This window comes from Notamacropus eugenii, chromosome 3, assembly GCF_028372415.1.
Source record: "Notamacropus eugenii isolate mMacEug1 chromosome 3, mMacEug1.pri_v2, whole genome shotgun sequence".
NCBI classification, from domain to species: domain Eukaryota; kingdom Metazoa; phylum Chordata; class Mammalia; order Diprotodontia; family Macropodidae; genus Notamacropus; species Notamacropus eugenii.
Window position 1 is genome coordinate 122,412,439 of NC_092874.1, and position 19,543 is coordinate 122,431,981.

Sequence of the window (19,543 nt, forward strand, 5' to 3'; positions counted from 1 at the left end):
AAAACTGTGCATACCCTTTGATCCAGCAATACCACTACAAAGTCTATATCCCAAAGAGATCATAAAAAAAGGAAAAGGACCAACATGTACAAAAATATCTATAGCAGCTTTTTTTGTGGTGGCAAAGAATTGGAAATCGTGTTGATGTCCATCAATTGGGGAATGGCTGAACAAGTTGTGGTAAATGAATGCAAGCAGGCAGACTTTAGAAAAACTTGGAAAGTCTTGCATGAACTGATGCTGAGTGAAGTGAGCAGAACCAGGAGATCGTTGTACACAGTAACAGGAACACTGTGTGATGATCAACTTTGTTAGACTGTCAGACTCTTCTGAGCATGCAATGATCTAAGATAATTCCAAAAGACTCATGATGGAAAATGCTATCCACAGCCGGAGAAAGAGCTATGGAGTCTGAATGCAGATTGAAGCAGACTAATTTCTTTTTGTTGCTGTTTTCTGTTTTCTTTCTCATGGTTTTTCCCTTTGGTTCTGATTCTTCTTTATAACATGACTAATGTGGAACTATATTTAATATGATTATATATGTATATCCTATATCAGACTGCATGCCATCTTGGGGAGTGGAGGGAAGGGGAAAAATTTAGAACTCAAAATCTTATAAAATTAAAAATAATTTTTTAAAAAAAAAAGGACGCAAGGTTATAGGAGAATTAGCTAACAAAATGCCTGAACTGCTAGAAAAATACTTAAGCTAGAATAAAAGAGGCATTAAAAGAAAGCTAATTGGGGACCAATCTTCAAAAGCACATAAAATCCTGAAATTAACCCCTCTGGTGGATTGAACTTAATCTTCAGTAAGCTAATGGAATATACATTATGAGGAAAACAACAAACACATTTCAGGGAGGGGCAGAGAAGGGCAAGATACCAAAAGAAGCAATCAAGGGGGGCGGGGGAGAAAAGGGGAGCAGTGTGCCAATCCAACCATCAAAACAATCCAATTACAAAGGAAGTAGATAAACAGGAGCACAAATACCTACTTCCAGGGCCTCTAAACACAAGCTTATGCAGCTCTAGTTAGCACAGGAAAGGGAAATAGCCATGAATTTGAAAGGGGGTGAAATAAGAACAACTGTACAGAGACATGAAAGTTACCTCAAGTCAGGAGGAAGGAGAAGGAACATCAGGAAATAGGGCAAGAGGGGTGTTAACTAGACAGAGCAAGCATAGTAACCCTCCAAATGATACCAAATGTAGTGCGGCTGCCAAATCCCCACAGGGACAGAGAATTACTGCAGCAGCTCACAGGAGGCAGTAGAGGTGAGACACATGAGCACATCAGTACTAGGAAGATTTAGATAAACTGGAAGGAACTCAAAGTTGCATTATAATAGTATTGATTAAATGGTGGGAGGGACCGATTTATGAAGACAGATTAGGAAAGGCAAATTAGCATTGAATAAGAGACAACTAAGAAGGAGTTTGACCATCCAAGATATAAATATAATATAAATATATAGAGAACGTAAAATGCAATGCCTGAAGAAGGCACATTCAAGGGTCTCTTGGGAGAACATCATGGAAGAAAATGGTTTAAAAAGGAGGAAAGAAATTAAATCAAATAGAAATAGCTTAAGACAATCTGATAGTGGCAGACCAGAGGACAGGGAAGTCAGTTTGAGGTATCAATAGTCCAAGAAGCAGGTACAAGAATCTGAAGTAGGGCAGTGGTAGTAGACATGAAGAGAGCCAACAAGTGCTACTTCTCCCCAAAAAACAGACACAGAGATTACAGTCTGAATAAATGTCAGATTTGGTTAGAAACAGCAGCAGAATATGCACTCAGAAGAATCATGCCATCTCCCCAGGTACCAGACATTTCTCCTGTGGCTTTGGGCTTCCTTCGTCCCAGGAACACATATTGGCCTGCTTCTCTAAATGATTAAACCTTAGCTACTATTCCCAAAAGAGGTGAGCCACAAACTCAAGTCATCACTGGATGAGCAAAGCCCCACCCACCACTTTGGCATAACAATTTTTTAAGTCACTCCAACACTCATGACTTCAAGCACTCTTCTCTAAAATACCTACATCAAACACACCTGATGCTGGTACAGAAGGCCTCTGCAAGGCTCTAACATATTCCAAGTCCTTTGATCACAATGCTCCAGTCTCAAAATCGCTCCCCTGGAAACCTGTAAAATGCCATATTCATTTCAAAGAGGCTTTGCTTTTCTCCAAGTCCCTAGTGCCAAGCAAGAGTCTCTCTATAATTTGCTATTTGCCTTCTGCTCCAAGTCACACGCCAAAGATCATAGTCAATGGGTTTATTGGTTTGCCCCTGACATATCTTAAGAGACTTTGGCCCTCTAGCTTTAAACCATTTGTGTATGACTGGGACAGAAGCATCTCAGTAAGGCTACAGTTTTATAGTTCAAGAGGATCAGTCAAGTTCGCCTTTAAAAATCTAAACTGAAGGGAATAGGTTCAAAACTGCTTTTAATTGTTTCTGAATGAGAAGTACCCTGGAGCTATGTGGAAGAGAGAGCTATACAATGGATATAGCTATTAGCACCCAAACTGCCCTGCTTCTGACAAAAGCCTTCAGGAATCCCCAAAAAATGTTCATAAAATGCATGTAACTGCAGCTGTTGTATACAAAGTAAATACTTACAGAGAAATCCCAGTAGGGTAACACCTGGGGAACGAGTGTCCCAAAACAAGTGGAGCACAAAGAAAAGCGCAAAGTGATAGGGTTTGGGGAGAAGTGATCTTGTAGTATTTTGGTCTTAAAAAATACCATCTTCCTACTTTTGTACCAAAGCCAGTGTGCTTTCTGGCAATCAATCATGCAGTATATAGAGATGAATTTGTAGAAAAAGTAAGTGACCAAAGATAGAAGGAGAATGTAACTTACAGCATAGTCTCAGAGAACTCAACATCATATAATAGCTTGGTATAACCAAAAGAACACTGTATTTCAAAAAAATACTGATGACATAAGAAAAGAGTCATGGAGCAGGCTCAACCATTCATTAACCTATGTGTCAATGAGCCTGGGCTACTCACTTCCCTTTTCTGGACCTGCAAAATACAGGGATAAGGAACCATGAAAGTGAATGCTGTGTAATTATAATAACCAACTTTGGTTCCTGAGAAGACATGAGAAAAATGCATTTCTATCCCTTTCTTGTAGAAGTAAGAGACTAAAGTTATGGGCACAGATCACTGAATAAACTGTCAGACTCAGCTGATGTGTTGGTTACTTTTGATGAACTTTTTTTTCCCTCTTTTTTCATTCTAAGAGATGGGCCACAGAGAAAAGGGGGGAGAACAGCATCTGAAAATAAAAGTAATGTAAAAATAGAAGATATAAAAAAATTAACAGGGAGAAAGGTAGGATCACATGGCTCCTAAGCTCCCTTCCAGCTTTAATGTTTTAACATTTTTTTAAAAATACTGATCAAGGAAAATAATAAAGTAGGGAGGGGGCAAGTTGTCCAAGTTGGTGGATTCTAGGTTTCTAATCTGCATTCTCTCAGGGTCTCAAGATGGGGTAAGGAAAGACTGCACACCTGAGAGATCCAATATAAAATTATGATGTTACAAAAGAAAGTAGACTTCCTACACATCAAAATTAGGAGAGGATTTTACTGTAAAATGAAAACTATTTCAAGGCAAATTTCAATTTTGTCTATCCTTCCCAACTACAATAACACTGCAAAAGGAGATTTTACTAGGGAATCAACTAGCTTCCTTTATCAGATGCATAGGAGCTACATGTCATGTCATTAACACTCAAATGTCACTCAAAGCCCAATGCAACAATAAAGCATAGGGTTTTCACAGTTCTAGCTCTAAGTCAAATGCTCACTAGCAAACCCCAAAATTATACAATATGAAACATCCTTTATGGCAAGAGCAGAAAAAAACCCAAGAAATCTTTTTTCCAAGATTTAACACAAGTTTCCATGTGCCAAACATCAGGATAATAAAACCAAATAAATGCACCTCTGATGTATTTGTTAAAGTACTGAAACTCAGGTCACCAAGGGGACCCTCTTCATATGTTATATATAAGATCCAAAAAGTTAATATTGCCAAAGAATGAAACACTGCTTCCATTGAATAACTGTCACTATAATACAGGCATTTCCTAAGTACTGTATTGCAAAATGATGAAAGATCCCTATGAAGAAGTTTATATTTCTTATTTATGATCAGTACAAATCAATAAAAATATCTGTAATAGATTCATCTGACCAAAATCTTAATGTGACATAAATCCTACAACCCCAACCTGGTATGCTTCTAGTCATCTAGACAGGTGTTACCCCAAATCCAAGGTGTCTATGAAGGAGCTTTCCTTGAGATTTCCTGAAATTCAAATGGTTACTTCAATTATGCTATTTTATGCAAAATCTTTCCTTCAATGTGCTATCACACACACACACACACACACACACACACACACGCATGTATGGACACACAGACCTACCACAAAAACATCTTTTTCAGAATAAGAGAAGGAGGAAAGAATACCCTTAGGCAACTTTTTTTTTTATTGTTGCTAATGTCCTACTTGGTATCTGTATAATTCAAGGCAAAGAAATAAAAAAATCTCTGCCTCCTACACACATACTCTCCAACCAAATAAATACCACAATGGACTATACAGTTAATGGAATCCTAACAGAACTTAAAGAAATGAGGGGAAAGTACAGAATAAATAAAACCCAACTAGCTTTTTTCTTCACCATGCTGTCTAAATGAATGAATAAAAAAGCATTCATCAATCCTTTTACCCAAGTGTTTTCCTGAGAGTTAGCAGTATTATGAAGGTAAGTATAAGGGAAGAAAAAAAAGAAGTCCATCTGTCTCCCCAAACCAAAAAGAATACTAGAGCTTTAGTTTTTAGATTACTAAAATGTCTAGACCAAATTCTAAATTCCACATCCATACCAATCCTTCAGTCAGGAGCTACAAATCTTTTTACCCCTGGAGGATACTTTTACACTTGGAGGATACATTACTGAGTAAATTCTTACTCCATAAAATTTGCTGCCATTGCACCCCATACTGTAAGAGTCTTCTGGCCATCCCACACCTACAACTTTGGAAAACTGCTTAAAACTCAACTCTAAAACCTACTTTAAAATGATATTTAGGCTGATGATGCAAGCACAATAGTTAAACTATGGGCATTTCAAAGTCATGGTTGCTGTGGGAACACTGCAAGGCAGAGCTGTAGAATTGTGCATCACTCTCAACACTGATAAAACTGGAGATGTACATTTACTCTGTGCAATGAGGCAGAGCCATAGTTACTAAGAGAACCTTAGTTTGGCATTTCCAGACTTTCGGGTATTTAAATTCTCATACTTACTGCAGCATTGTTTGCTGCATCAAATTGCCTCTTTTAGTGAAGAAAGAAAAAAGAAAGAATGAACTGACTGGTCAGACATTCAAATGACCTCATTTTGCTCATATTTTTAATGCATGATCTGTTTTAAAAGACAATCATGGCATTTTTATTTTACCCTTATGTGCTATCTGTATAATCTCACATAAAATTAAAAGAGGACATGAATTTCAACATGTAAAAAACACAGATATGGCTACCTGCAGAGCTCTAGAAGAACAAATCTGTTCCCTTCAGAACAAAAAGAGGTAAGAGAGAAGGCTTGCAAAGACGCATTCTACAAACATTATCTTTTTTTTAAAATCCCAACACCTGCAAAGGGCAGAACTGAATTTCTTAAACCTGTCCAAACACTTACCAATTGACACTCATTATAATATTAAGGACCTATTTTTGGCTTCATCCAAAAATGTTTAATACATTAGTTATCAAATAGCAAAAATAAAAGTCATAAATAACTTACAACCCATGAAGCTGTGCTGTGTCCAACCTCCCACATACAGCAAGCACTTCTCGTAATACAGAGATGGGTGCTATACAATTGAGCTATCTAAGAAGCACTCATGAGCTCCCTGACTCTCAGTCCAAAGGGCAGATCTGCAGAAGTAGCACATCTAACAAGAGCCTGAGAAGCTTAGCGGCTGTGATCTCAAACTTAATTCTGGTGCAGAAATGTTATTCCACTATGACTATAGTGATGAGTGTCTAGAGCTGATCCTGAAGCCCAGAGGACCAACATTCAAGCTCTACTTCTACCACACACTGGCTATGTAACCCTGGACAGGTGACCACCTCTCACCACTCTAGGCAATTCTCTAGGACTCTTAAGTTGAAAAGAAGGTGCTAACCTGCTCTGGAAGAGGGAGTGTTCCCTCATTTCAATGGTATAGGCATAATCTGTACAGTTACCACTTAGGCTGGCAAGAGAATATACCCATGAAAAAGGAGAGAGGAATCATTTCAGGTAAAACAAGGAAGCAGAACCTGAAACTGAAATTAAGCTGATCAATGAGAAATGGTACCAAGAAACCAATCATCTCCTGATACTAATTATGCTGGAACCATTCCTTCATCAAGATTCTGAATAAAATAGTTAAGAACACTTATTATCACATGTTCTCAACATCTTTCACAGTCCAACTACTGAAGACGGCCACAAACACAAAGATGAAAAGAAAATAAAGACTCCAACATTACCCATCCAAGTGAGGTAAAGTTGTAGGGTTGTATGCATTGGAGGCTAGTCAAAGTTACAGAAACACTACTGCAGGTATTTCCTGGTATGATATCCAGAATTCTAAAATGATTTTCTGTCTTCATTCCCAAATATACACCCTCCCAGTGCATTACCCTTCTGCTTTTTCTCCATAGTTTTTTAAACATGACTGACATCCTTCTCATTCTCACCTGTGAGCTCTCTCCCTCCAGTCTCGGGGGTCGAATACTGGACAGGTGGATGGTTTTATAGTCACCAGAGTTCAGTTTCACAACAATGGCATCAGCATTCAGCACCTGCATCACCTGTAGGAAAGAAGACATAAGAAATAGGTGTTGTTTCAATAGTTCCAGTGTATCAGAAGTGCTAAGGAAAAGACCCAGGCTACTCACAAGTCAGTCACCTCAGAGTAAATGGCAAAAGCCTACCACTTAGATACTTAGATCTTTCACAGGACCATCCCAAATGTATCAGTCCACCAAGATTTTATCAGCAATTAACATCTTCCCCAACAACAAAACTGTATCATTTCTGAAGAAAAATCTTTTTTTTTTTTTTACTACAGCACCAGATATATCTATGGCCTAACAACTGGAAAATTAAACTCTGCCACATTTCTCAAGCCCACTCAGAGCCACCAGGCAGCAGTAAAAACCAGTCTCAGCCATACATTCAACTCTATAGAACTGCAAAAGTTTCCAATTCTTTTGTCTATGGGACATGATAAACTGGATACCTGTCCATTTGGCCACAAAGGACATCAAACTAAATCATCAGCCTGAAGGATACATTCATTATCCCCCTAGAAGGTCTGAAAGCTTTTTTTTTCATTTACATACCCTTCAAATGGGCCAACTCTTCATCTTTTTTAGAGGATCATCCAACTTCATACTAAGAAAGTAAAGGTCTTACAGTATGAGAAAATGCTAAAGATAACAGAAAACCAAATGAGAGATTTTAATCAGGTGGAAATAGAAGGTGGTGGACTCCATAAAACAAGAAAGTCAAAAGGGAAAAGAAAGCAGACTGAGAATAAGATATAAGTCCATGGAAAGCTACCCAGGGTTGACAATGATAGTGATATATCAGGATTATTGCCAGTAAGTAGTGGAAGCAAGCTGGGGCAGAACACATAGAAGGCCAGGAACATAATGGAGGGTCTCAAAAATCAGATGAGTAGGTAAATAGACTAAAGAAATAGAATACGACTACTTTCCCAACTCTACAACCCAAGTGAATGGCAGATTAAAAACTATCAAATGATCTGCCCCAAATCAGTCACTGTAATATGAAAAATTCTGCTTTAGCAACTGCTTTTCAAAAGTTCTAAAAATCATGGAAGCTAAACATAAGAAACTCTCCAGCCAGAATCATACACCTCACTTAGGCCAAAAAAAAAAAAAATGTATACCATTAAGTTATAAAGGAGGTAAATATATGAATTGGTGGCCATTCTAAGAATCAGAGTTCAAGAAAACAACTTTAATATTTGTTCTTTGTACTTCTGCCAGTTAGAGATTTGAAATGTTCTCAAAGTGCAAGATACAATCCCAATCCCAATGAAACCAGAGGGTCCTAGGATCGACCTAGCAAACAGAAAAGGTTGGAAAGAAAGCTAAGGATCAGTGCACTGTCTCCCTAATGGTCCAACAATGGAAGAGAGGCGACAATCCTGTAACAATAATCAACAAAAAGTCAGGAGAGCTTTACAGAACACATAGTATCAGTTATACATGACCCAAAGGAAATCACCTGGGGTCTCTTATATGCAACCAAGGCCTTCTCATTTTTAACCTTTTGCTCATGCTGCTCCCCCTAACTCTACTCTCAAGGTCTGGCTCACTCCAATGCTAACCAGGAGTGGGGAACCTACAGCCTCCAGGCCACATGTGGCCCTCTTGGTCCTCCACTGCAGGCCCTATCAGTTAAGCCCTCTATGAAGCCTTCCCTGAATCCATAACTCACCACCATCCCTACCCACCTCAATCAGAAAAACTCATTCCTTCACAGTCTTGTAACTTCACATCACATATAGGATGCACTTGCTGCACCTTTGTGTATATAGATCTAGAGTTGGAGGGGACCTGAGAGCACAGCAAGTGCAGTCCCCTCACTTTATAAATGAGGAAACTGGAGAAGAGGAAAATCAAATGACTTGCCCAGGGTCACATTGCTACTTATCTCTCTCCTTAGCCTCTCTCCCTTTAAATTCTGATAGTAAACTTTATAGTGACAAGGACTACATATTAATTATCTTTGCCTCTCTCCCAGCAGGTAAGGACTGGTTTTATACATAAAAGGCACTTAACAGATAGTTGGAAAATGAGCATAACCATGGCCTCTCCTCACCTCTTAAAATGGCCCTAGGAGGAGTCTAAATTGGCAGTATGATAAGAGAACAGTTGTGGATTATTTGTGAAGGTCACACAGAAAATCTTCAAATACTGCAGAAAAAAACAACCATTAAAAGCAAAATCAGAACACATGAGAGGCAAACTCTCGGGGATGCCAAGCTTCTAGGCAGAATATTCAAAACCTATAAGCAATAGTGACCCTTCCTCCTCATGAAAAGTACAAGGGGAGACAAAGGTACAAACTAACACAGCCCACAGTCTTAAACTATCAATTACGAGCCATTTAGGCATACTCCTACAATCAGCACTTAAAAATACCTAGATTTTTTTTTTTAACTTTCCCAGTTATTCAAAGATGAGGGAAGTACAGAAGGTAAAGTGATATATACTGATCAAATCTTCAGCTTAAGATTACAGGAGGTCAAGATCCAAGGGGAGGTGTTCCTATGCTGCCAACAGTCATCACTAACTAGACTAGCTTAGCAGCAAACAGATTCTTGGAGCTGTAAATGTTAGGCCACAGCAACAGACTCTCTTTTCAACATCTCTCTGATTAGAAACCTCCTCTTCAGAAGATACACACTGTGATGCTTCCAGCCAAATGAGGCCTGGGTTTCCGGTGATGAAGCTTTGGTGTGTATGTGTGGGGGCTTTTTTTTTCTCCCTGTAAATTGTGTCATTACTGTCAGAACAAGCAGCTTCTAAGTAGAGACATGGAGTAAGCAATAAAAATACTGGTTAAGTCATGTACTGTGTAGTCAGTGTAATGCAGAGTGGATCACTTAACTACCAAAGCCTGCACCATTCCCATCATTACAGATCATATTTATAGCAGTAATACAGCTACTTATGGTGCCTTTCATCAGAATATCTTAGTTTGCCCACACCATTCACACTCTCCACAAGCTATAAGATCAATTAGCACTCCTTGCTGCTTTCCCCAACCATGCCAAAAGATATCCTGAGGCACAAAAGCAGGCAACCTATACCAAGCTACCAAAGCAAGACACTAGTGGAGCTATGAGACATGCAAAATAAATCCAACTCCTGGTCCACCCTGCCAAAACCAATCCTCATTTTTAGCTGTAAAAAATCGGAATAGTTCGGTGATGACACTGTATTTAGCAAGGGACACCATAAATCACTGCTAGGCTCAAATCTGAAACAAAGCATTAGCAATCTCTGGCATTGATGGCTGAACACTAACAGATAGCTGTTCACTGCATTCTTAATTTGCTGAACACCACTGCAATGCTCCACTTAGGGGGTGCTCAATGTCTTTTTCAAGGCTAATTTCTCCAATACCTGGAGGCTCAGCAAAAGAAATAAAGGTTTCATAAGAGATTTTCATAGCCACAAACATTCTAAAAACAGCCCCAGCCAGTTCCCAAGGGTCCTCAGAAACACCAGAGTGGACTAGCCTGGATACACAGGGCAACAGTGGTACCCTACAGACACTACAGGGGACTCTCCAAGCCAGAATATAGTATCACTCTGATGGTGCTACTAAATGTATGATGGGACGTAATTCCCTCTCAGATGCTGCTGTGAACACAGCTGCTAGCTGCATTCATTTGTCTCGTTACTGCTGTTCCTGAGGCTTCATGTTGGATCACTGCCCCAGAAATGGAGGGGCAAAGAGTGTCCACTCTGCTATTCATTGTGCCCACGTCCAGAAGCACAGCAAAATTCACTTTCCCAGTTCTTGTAAATGTGGTACAGCTAAACCTTTGACCTACCAGGCCTATGATTAAGGAAGGCCCTTAGTGATACTCAGCAATTTCCAAAGGCAACCTTTGGCACCACCCAGGCAAAATTAAATGGCAAAACTCTAGTAGCTCTAGAAATAAGAAACAACGAATCCCTATTCCAATCTCTCTCCACTCTGGACCACTTCCCTCAGTAGTGACGACACAGGCAGTGTTCAAACCTGAACAGTCACCTGATATCCTGGTCATCGTGTGAAAGTCATACCACCAAAATCAAAGTAGTTAGTGCTTAGAATATCACTCTCATGTTGTCAAGTAGCACTATCCTAGAAAAGGCTGTATTCTACAGGCCTGGATGAGACTGGGAGAAGCAGAGATCTTTGATGTTTCACAATCCCAGTAGAAAACAGCAAAGGCTAATCCAGATATTCAGTTGGAGACCATTCTCAGGAAATAAAAAGAGCTGGGAAAAAGAGACTAGTAAATATATTAAAGCAGGAGTTCTGCAACGTGATCATAAAGGCCCAGTCACAGTACCTTTCTTTGGACCACTTCCCAGGCACAGCCATCACCTTTAAGTAGCCTTAAAATTTTAATCTCATTTAAATAAGTAGGGACCACACCCTCTAATTACTTTGTAACTACACTAAGTTCTTCAAGGAGCTAAGGAACAGCATTTGAGGGAACTCCATTTTTAAGACCATGTTCCCACTTCACAAAGAATGTTAGTCAGGCCCACAAAAACCTCAACATACATAGGATCCAAAAATAATGTCAGGGAAGCCAAAACATACACTCAAGGCCCTATGGCCCAAAACAGTAACAATCAGCAATGACACAAGGAAAGCAGACTGGGAAGCTGTCAAGGAAGGGCGGGCAGACAAGTGCCAGGTAATCAGTATGAAGGGAACACGCTCCCTTGCTAACCTAGAGTGACAAGGCAAGCTCCCCCACTCATTTCACTCTGTATGAAATAATGCCACCTAAGCAAACTATGTAGATTAGCCCTGGCTCAAGGTAGGTTCCAACAATGCCCATGTACCACAGACACACGTTCTTACCTAGGTTTTGCCTTCTCAGAAGAAAGTTTTGGGGAAAACCCTCTGACCAGCTCCCCAAAAGACTGTAGGGCCTGTAAGTTATCAACACTGAAGAAAGAACTACCAACAGTTACAGGGCACCTTTAGAAGGTCTTCCCCCCCAGCATTTGCAGAACTTGATATCATGCAATTAAAATGACTGGTTAACAGCAGCACTGCTAAGGAGTTGCTATTACCAGTGCTGAAAATCCTCTGAACGCAACCCATTGTGAACTCAGTGACTGTCAAGTGCTTCCCCAGTGCCAAAAGATACCATAATGTCAAGATAATATTATGACATAATGACAAGATGGTAATAGCAGATATTTGCAACCAAATCCCAAACACCACAAAACATAAGGGGTTAGGGTTGGACACAAGAAAATGCATAAGTATTTTTAAACCTTAAAAAAGCTGAAGACCCCACCATCTTTCTCTTGATCCTATAAACTGTCACCCCCAAACTGCTCACTTCCAAGGAAGATGTAACGATCTTAATCTCACTAACATGGGTCAGGATATATAGTCTTCAAACTAACCTAATTCTTTCCTGCTGCATTTCCCCCTGCTCAGACCTCACCAAAGAACTCCTCCATCAGTGAAGGTCCACAAAAGGCCACCAAGGGGATTATAGGGATTAGAAATGCTGCATCTGGCCAGGAGAAATTCTAGACTTCTATAGCACAACAATAAAGCATCGAATGTAAATGAAAATCCTACTGAACCAAAATACCACTAATCTGAACTTCACCTTCTCATTAAGTTTCCTAACTAGTAAAGAGCTTTGAAATTAACCAGATCTTTCCCAAATGGAGACGAGTTCAACCAGTCAACTCAGCTTCCCATGTCTTATTCATAATTCTCAAATAGTGTAAGATTAAATCTTTAATGCAGGGTGAAGAGTTTAGGTACCCTTTCTGGAAACCAGCTTCATGTACCCTATATAGATGTTATAATGAGAAATTAACAGAGCAAATGGCATGATCAGTGAGTATCAAGAAATGATACCAGAAAATACCAAATGAATTTTCTAGTCAGCCAGTAATAAGCATTTATTAAGTACTTACTATGTGCCAGGCACCATATTAGTGAAGATATACTGTACTAAGTGCTGAGGATGCAATGAAAAGTAAAAACATCAACCAACTGGATTATAAAGTACGTGGAGGGGAGTAAAATATAAGAAGACTGGAAAGACACACACAAAGGAGCCAGGTTGTGAAGGACTTTAAGCCAAAGAGAGGATTTTATATTTGATCCTGGAGGTAGCAGGGAACTGTGGAACAAGGGGCTGATATGGCCAGACTTGAGCTTTTAAAAAAAATCACTTTGACAGTCAAGTGGAGAACAGACTGGACTGGAGAGAGTCATGAGGTAGAGCCATGAACCACATGGCTATTACAAGAGTCCATGCGTGAGGGAATAAGGGCCTACACTAGCATACCTAGAAAAGGAAACAAATACAAGAGATATTGTAAAGGTAGAAAAGATAAGAATTGGCAACAAAATTGATTATGCAGCATGTGCGCAGGTGAGGATTCAAGACTGAGAATGGTGATGCCCTATGGATGAATAAGAAAGTTGGGGAATATTTCCAGACTTTCCCTTCTCACTTGTCATTCAATTCATAAAGGAGGAAGCTGTTCACTCCAGCCTGCAGAAAGATTTGCAAGATGCAAAAGAATGCAATACAGTCCTAGTAAAATGTTGTGAAGCATGGGTATAATTATCTAAACAACTACAAGGAGACCTGCCGTGGCCGCGGCCCCGAGAGGAACAGATCCGAGCAGGCTTCAGGGACGGGATCTCCAGCAGCCGCACAAGTCCCTACACCCACAGGTGATGGGGGTCGGTGAGAGAGTCTCTTTGGAGGGTCGAAGGGGGAGTGGGGTGCCCCCATGGCTCGGGCCCCCTCTGGAGGCAGAAGCTGAGGGGCAGCGGCAGACCCAAGCAGGCAGGAGCCTGGATCCATTGTTGAAGGTCTCTGCATAAACTCCCTGAGGGAACTGAGCCTGAGAGGCAGCCCTGCCCCGACCTGACCACCTGAACTTAATCTCACACTGAATAGCAGCCCTGCCCCCACCCAAAGCCCTGAGGCTGGAAGCAGTATTTGAATCTCAGACCCCAAACGCTGGCTGGGAGGATCAGGAGGCGAGGTGGGTGTGAGGAGAATATTCAGAGGTCAAGTCACTGGCTGGGAAAATGCCCACAAAAGGGAAAAGAAATAAGACTATAGAAGGTTACTTTCTTGGTGAACAGGCATTTCCTCTCTTCCTTTCTGATGAGGAAGAACAATGCTTACCATCAGGCAAAGACACAGAAGTCAAGGCTTTTGTGTCCCAGCCCACCCAATGGGCTCAGGCCATGGAAGAGCTCAAAAGGAATTTTGAAAATCAAGTTAGAGAGGTGGAGGAAAAGCTGGGAAGAGAAATGAGAGACATGAAGTCAAAGCATGAACAGCAGATCAGCTCCCTGCTAAAGGAGACCCAAAAAAATGTTGAAGAAAATAACACCTTGAAAACTAGCCTAACTCAATTGGAGAAAGAGGTTCAAAAAGCCAATGAGGAGAAGAATGCTTTCAAAAGCAGAATTAGCCAAATGGAAAAGGAGATTCAAAAGCTCACTGAAGAAAATAGTTCTTTCAAAATTAGAATGGCACAGATGGAGGCTAAGGACTTTATGAGAAAGCAAGAAATCACAGAACAAAACCAGAAGAATGGAAAATTGGAAGATAATGTGAAATATCTCATTGGAAAAACTGACCTGGAAAATAGATCCAGGAGAGACAATTTAAAAATTATGGGACTACCTGAAAGCCATGATCAAAAGAAGAGCCTAGACATCATCTTTCATGAAATTATCAAGGAAAACTGCCCTGAGATTCTAGAACCAGAGGGCAAAATAAATATTCAAGGAATCCACAGAACACCGCATGAAAGAGATCCAAAAAGAGAAACTCCTAGGAACATTGTGGCCAAATTCCAGAGTTCCCAGGTCAAGGAGAAAATATTGCAAGCAGCTAGAAAGAAACAATTCAAGTATTGTGGAAATACAATCAGGATAACACAAGATCTAGCAGCTTCTACATTAAGGGATCGAAGGGCATGGAATAGGATATTGCAGAAGTCAAAGGAACTAAGACTAAAACCAAGAATCACCTACCCAGCAAAACTGAGTATAATACTTCAGGGGAAAAATTGGTCTTTCAACGAAATAGAGGACTTTCAAGCATTCTTGATGAAAAGACCAGAGCTGAAAAGAAAATTTGACTTTCAAACACAAGAATGAAGAGAAGCATGAAAAGGTGAACAGCAAAGAGAAGTCATAAGGGACTTACTAAAGTTGAACTGTTTACATTCCTACATGGAAAGACAATATTTGTAACTCTTGAAACATTTCAGTATCTGGGTACTGGGTGGGATTACACACACACACACACATGCACACACGCACACATACATAGAGACAGAGTGCACAGAGTGAATTGAAGAGGATGGGATCATATCTTAAAAAAAAATGAAATCAAGCAGTGAGAGAGAAATATATTGGGAGGAGAAAGGGAGAAATGGAATGGGGCAAATTATCTCTCATAAAAGAGGCAAGCAAAAGACTCATTAGTGGAGGGATAAAGAGGGGAGGTGAGAGAAAAACATGAAGTCTACTCTCATCACATTCCACTAAAGGAATGAATAAAATGCACACTCATTTTGGTAGGAAAACCTATCTTACAATACAGGAAAGTGGGGGAGAAGGGGATAAGCAGGGTGGGGGGGATGATGGAAGGGAGGGCATGGAGAGGAGAGTGCAATTTGAGGTCGACACTCATGGGGAGGGATAGGATCAAAAGAGAATAGAAGTAATGGGGGACAGGATAGGATGGAGGGAAATATAGTTAGTCTTATACAACACAACTATTATGGAAGTCATTTGCAAAACTACACAGATTTGGCCTATATTGAATTGCTTGCCTTCCAAAGGGAAGGGGTGGAGAGGGAGGGAGGTAAAGAAGTTGGAACTCAAAGTGTTAGGATCAACTGTCGAGTAATGTTCTTGCCACTAGGAAATAAGAAATACAGGTAAAGGGGTATAGAAAGCTATCTGGCCCTACAGGACAAGAGAGAAGACGGGGACAAGGGCAGAGAGGGATGATAGAAGAGAGAGCAGATTGGTCATAGGGGCAATTAGAATGCTTGGTGTTTGGGGGGGGAGGGGATAAAAGGGGAGAAAATTTGTAACCCAAAATTTTGTGAAAATGAATGTTAAAAGTTAAATAAATAAATTAAAAAATAATAATAATAAATAAACAACTACAAGGAAACAAGCTAAAGAATAAGGTAGGGGGGCTACTTGGAAGACCGCTGCTTTGGCTATGATGATAATGAAGATAGATTCCCATAGATTCTTCAGTGATGCTGCTACATAAAATTCTAGCTAGATGAAGACCATCAATATTTCACAGACTGACAGTGCCACCTAGTGGCCCTATTACAACCTCAAAATTAGCCAAAAAGGGGCCAATGCTACATTAGGATGGCCAGCCATACTGATGAAGACCGTAGAGTCAGAGCCCTCTTTGGTCCACTCAAAACAAAGCTTCTTGTTTCAATTAAGGAACAAAAATAAACACAGTCAGATTCTTGGCATGAAAGCCAGTAGTCAACTAGCTTGGAAGATCCACCAAACCTCAAAGTACCAAATGCTGCAACTCAAAATAAATGTGGATGCAACCCATCAGAGTGACCACAAGGAATTCTTTTCAGAAGGTCAGGCTTTCACAAAAAGGAATAAGTGAGTGTTTCTCTGCAATTTAGAGCTCTAACAAATCCCTTTCATGCTTCTAGCCCAGTACATGCTGCCAGAGAAAAATGATGAAGAGTAAAATCAAAACCATTTAATTAATAGGACCCTCAGGACAGCAGGAAAGCAGCCTGGGGTCATGCATAAGTAAGTGAGCAGAGGAACTCACAGAGAATACAATTCTCTGAAAGAGCCGTTGCTACAAGCCCATAAGCTGCTCATAGTATATTCCACTCCACTGATCTCTCACATAGGGAATAAGCACTAATTGGTGAGGAGAAATACAATTTTAAAGAAAAACAATTCATCCAGGGCCTTAGTAGGAAGGCTGAAAAGTTTTCAGGGTCTATGTGTGCTACGTTTACATATATCCAAATACCTATTCAGAAGCAAAGGCTTGAGCTCTCATTATTGGACAAATCTGTGAACTCACTGGCCTGGCATCATAAACGACTCACCTTTGCAACAAACTGCTTGTCCTTTTGGTCCAAATTAGCTGTGGGGGCCACGTAGTCTCTCCATATTCTCAGTTTTCGCTCCTTGGCAAACCTGGCAACAGGAATTAATCAATCAGTCAACAAGCATTTGGTAGGTATTTACTCTGTGCCAGGCACTATGGTAAGCACTGAAACACAAAAACAAAACAAGACATGGAGAAGAGACTATCCAGACAAAACACTTAGTGGATATGCTCAACCGGAGCCACAGCATCCATTCAAGCCCTCATTCACAGCAATACTGAATCATAAGATGTTGGGCAGGCTACTGGAGGAAAGGTGACCAAGGGAGTCAATGCCCCCAAAAGAGTAGAATCTTCACAGCCAAGGAGTCAGGACTTAGGTTGCTGACAGATACAGAGGTGTCTGCTTCTCAGTTCCAGCATAGATGGGGACCAAGCTGTAAAGGAACACAACTTCCTAAGCTTGGAAGAAGGCTCTTTACTTTAGCACCAGGGTCCCATTCCAATAGTCAGCTGTTGGCTATCTCCAGAGCCTCTTCCCAACTCCCTTTTGAACTGTGAAAGATTTTTCGTGACTCACATCTTCACTCATGACCTTCCAGTATCTCTGTGGTTCAACGATATGAACAAGATGGTCAATGTGAGAAAAAGCAGCAGTATGACATAGGGTCAGGTACCCAGTAAATTTACACAAGCAACCAAATACTACATGTAATTGTATACAAAAAACACTTACTGACCTGATTTATAGACAACATGACACCAGAAGATTACAGAAGAAAATGACCAAACTATTATGACACCAATAAAATCTTCCAGAACACAACTGTCAATAACCAAAAATGCATACCAAAAGGAGGTTTTAAAATATCTAATACCATCATGTCATCTGTCTAGCAGGTTTTTTTTTTGAGCAAGCCTCTTTCAAAGTCAGAACAATAATAGAACCTATATAGAGAAGAATTAATGGAGCTTGTGATCTTGTAGTACTTCCTGATGAACACACCAATTTAGCTGGGGGACCACCTATCAGAGATATTGAGAAAGGATTCTTGTGTGAGATACCAGGTTCAGTGAGATGATTCTAACATCCCTTCTAACAGCAACACTCTATCATTCTATGAAATATATATAAAGAAGAAATGAAATTTTGTGACAACACAATAACCATTTTTTAACAGAAGCAGTAAAGTGTGTGAGAAGAGAAAATAATGCAGAGTCTATAAGCTTTAAAATATGTGAAGTCCTAAAGATGAGGAGCAGTGAAGTAGGAGCTTGGCTGACTACCCAAGGATGGTGGGTGGGGAAAAAAAGTGTAGTAATAAGGGATAAATAGGCACATTTCCTTCTATTGACATCATCCACCAAAACAGCTATGGCAGAGCAAAGTTAATATCCTAAGCAAGTGCAATCTCCTTATTGGGTCTCCCTGCTTCTTGTTTCTCCCTTTCTCTAACCCACCCTCTTCAAAAGGGCCACAATACCTTCCTAAGGAAAAGGTCTGACCATGTCACTCATACGCTCTTTGGTAACTATTACCTCTGAGAGGGAGAAATTAAAGATATCTATAGCCATATGAAAAAATGCTCTAAATCACTATTGATTACAGAGATGCAAATCAAAACAACTCTGAGGTACCACATCACACCTATCAGACTGGTTAACATGACAGAACAGGAAGATGATAAATGTTGGAGACAACGTGGGAGAGTTGGAACACTAATTCACTGTTGGTGGAGCTGTGAGCTGAACCAACCCTTCTGGAGAGCAATTTGGAACTATGCCCAAAGGGCTACAAAAATGTGCATACCCTTTGACCCAGCAATATTGCTACTAGGACTGTATCCCCAAGAGATCATAAAAATGGGAAAGGGTCCCACATGTACAAAAATATTTATAGCAGCACTCTATGTAGTTGCCAAAAACTGGAAGTCAAGGGGATGTCCATCAATTGGGGAATGGCTGAATAAATTATGGTATATGAATGTAATGGAGTACTATTGTGCCATAAGAAATGATGAACAAGAAGACTTCAGAGAGGCCTGGAAGGACTTATATGACCTGATGCTGAGTGAAAGGAGCAGAACCAGGAGAACTTTGTGCACAGCAACGACCACAGTGTGCGAGAGTTTTTTCTGGTAGACTTGGAATTTTGTAATAACGCAAAAACTTCTTATAAAAAAAAAAAATCCCAAAGGTGGTTCTCAAGGCAAAATGCCTTCCTCACTCAGAGAAAGAAATATGGAAGTCATTCACAAAATGTAGCAGATCATGTTTGTGTATGTGTATGTGTTTGTGTATCATGTTTTGATTTGTTATATGATTTCTTTCATTTATTATAGTCTGACTACATAGCATGACTATAGTGAAAATATACTCAATAGGAAAGTATATGTAGAACCTATACAGAATTGTATGCAGTTGTGGGGAGGGAGGGGAGTAGTGGGAGGTAGGTGTGGGGGAGATAAAACCTCAATTGTATGGCAGTGATTGTTAAACATTAAAAAATAATAATAAATACATAAAAATTAAAAAAAAGAAAAAA

At 40.1% G+C, this 19,543-nt stretch overlaps 1 protein-coding gene across 1 annotated transcript in view; it reads right to left on the bottom strand.

Annotated features, from left to right (window-relative positions):
- Positions 1-19,543, bottom strand: part of SND1 (staphylococcal nuclease and tudor domain containing 1) — a 498,025-nt gene that overhangs the window by 424,232 nt on the left and 54,250 nt on the right. Inside the window, exons 9-10 of the mRNA XM_072652826.1 lie at positions 16,997-17,087; positions 6,791-6,904 (exon numbers count right to left, since the gene is read on the bottom strand). Coding sequence (XP_072508927.1) covers positions 6,791-6,904; positions 16,997-17,087 — 205 coding nt within the window. The remainder of the gene's footprint in view (positions 1-6,790; positions 6,905-16,996; positions 17,088-19,543) is intronic.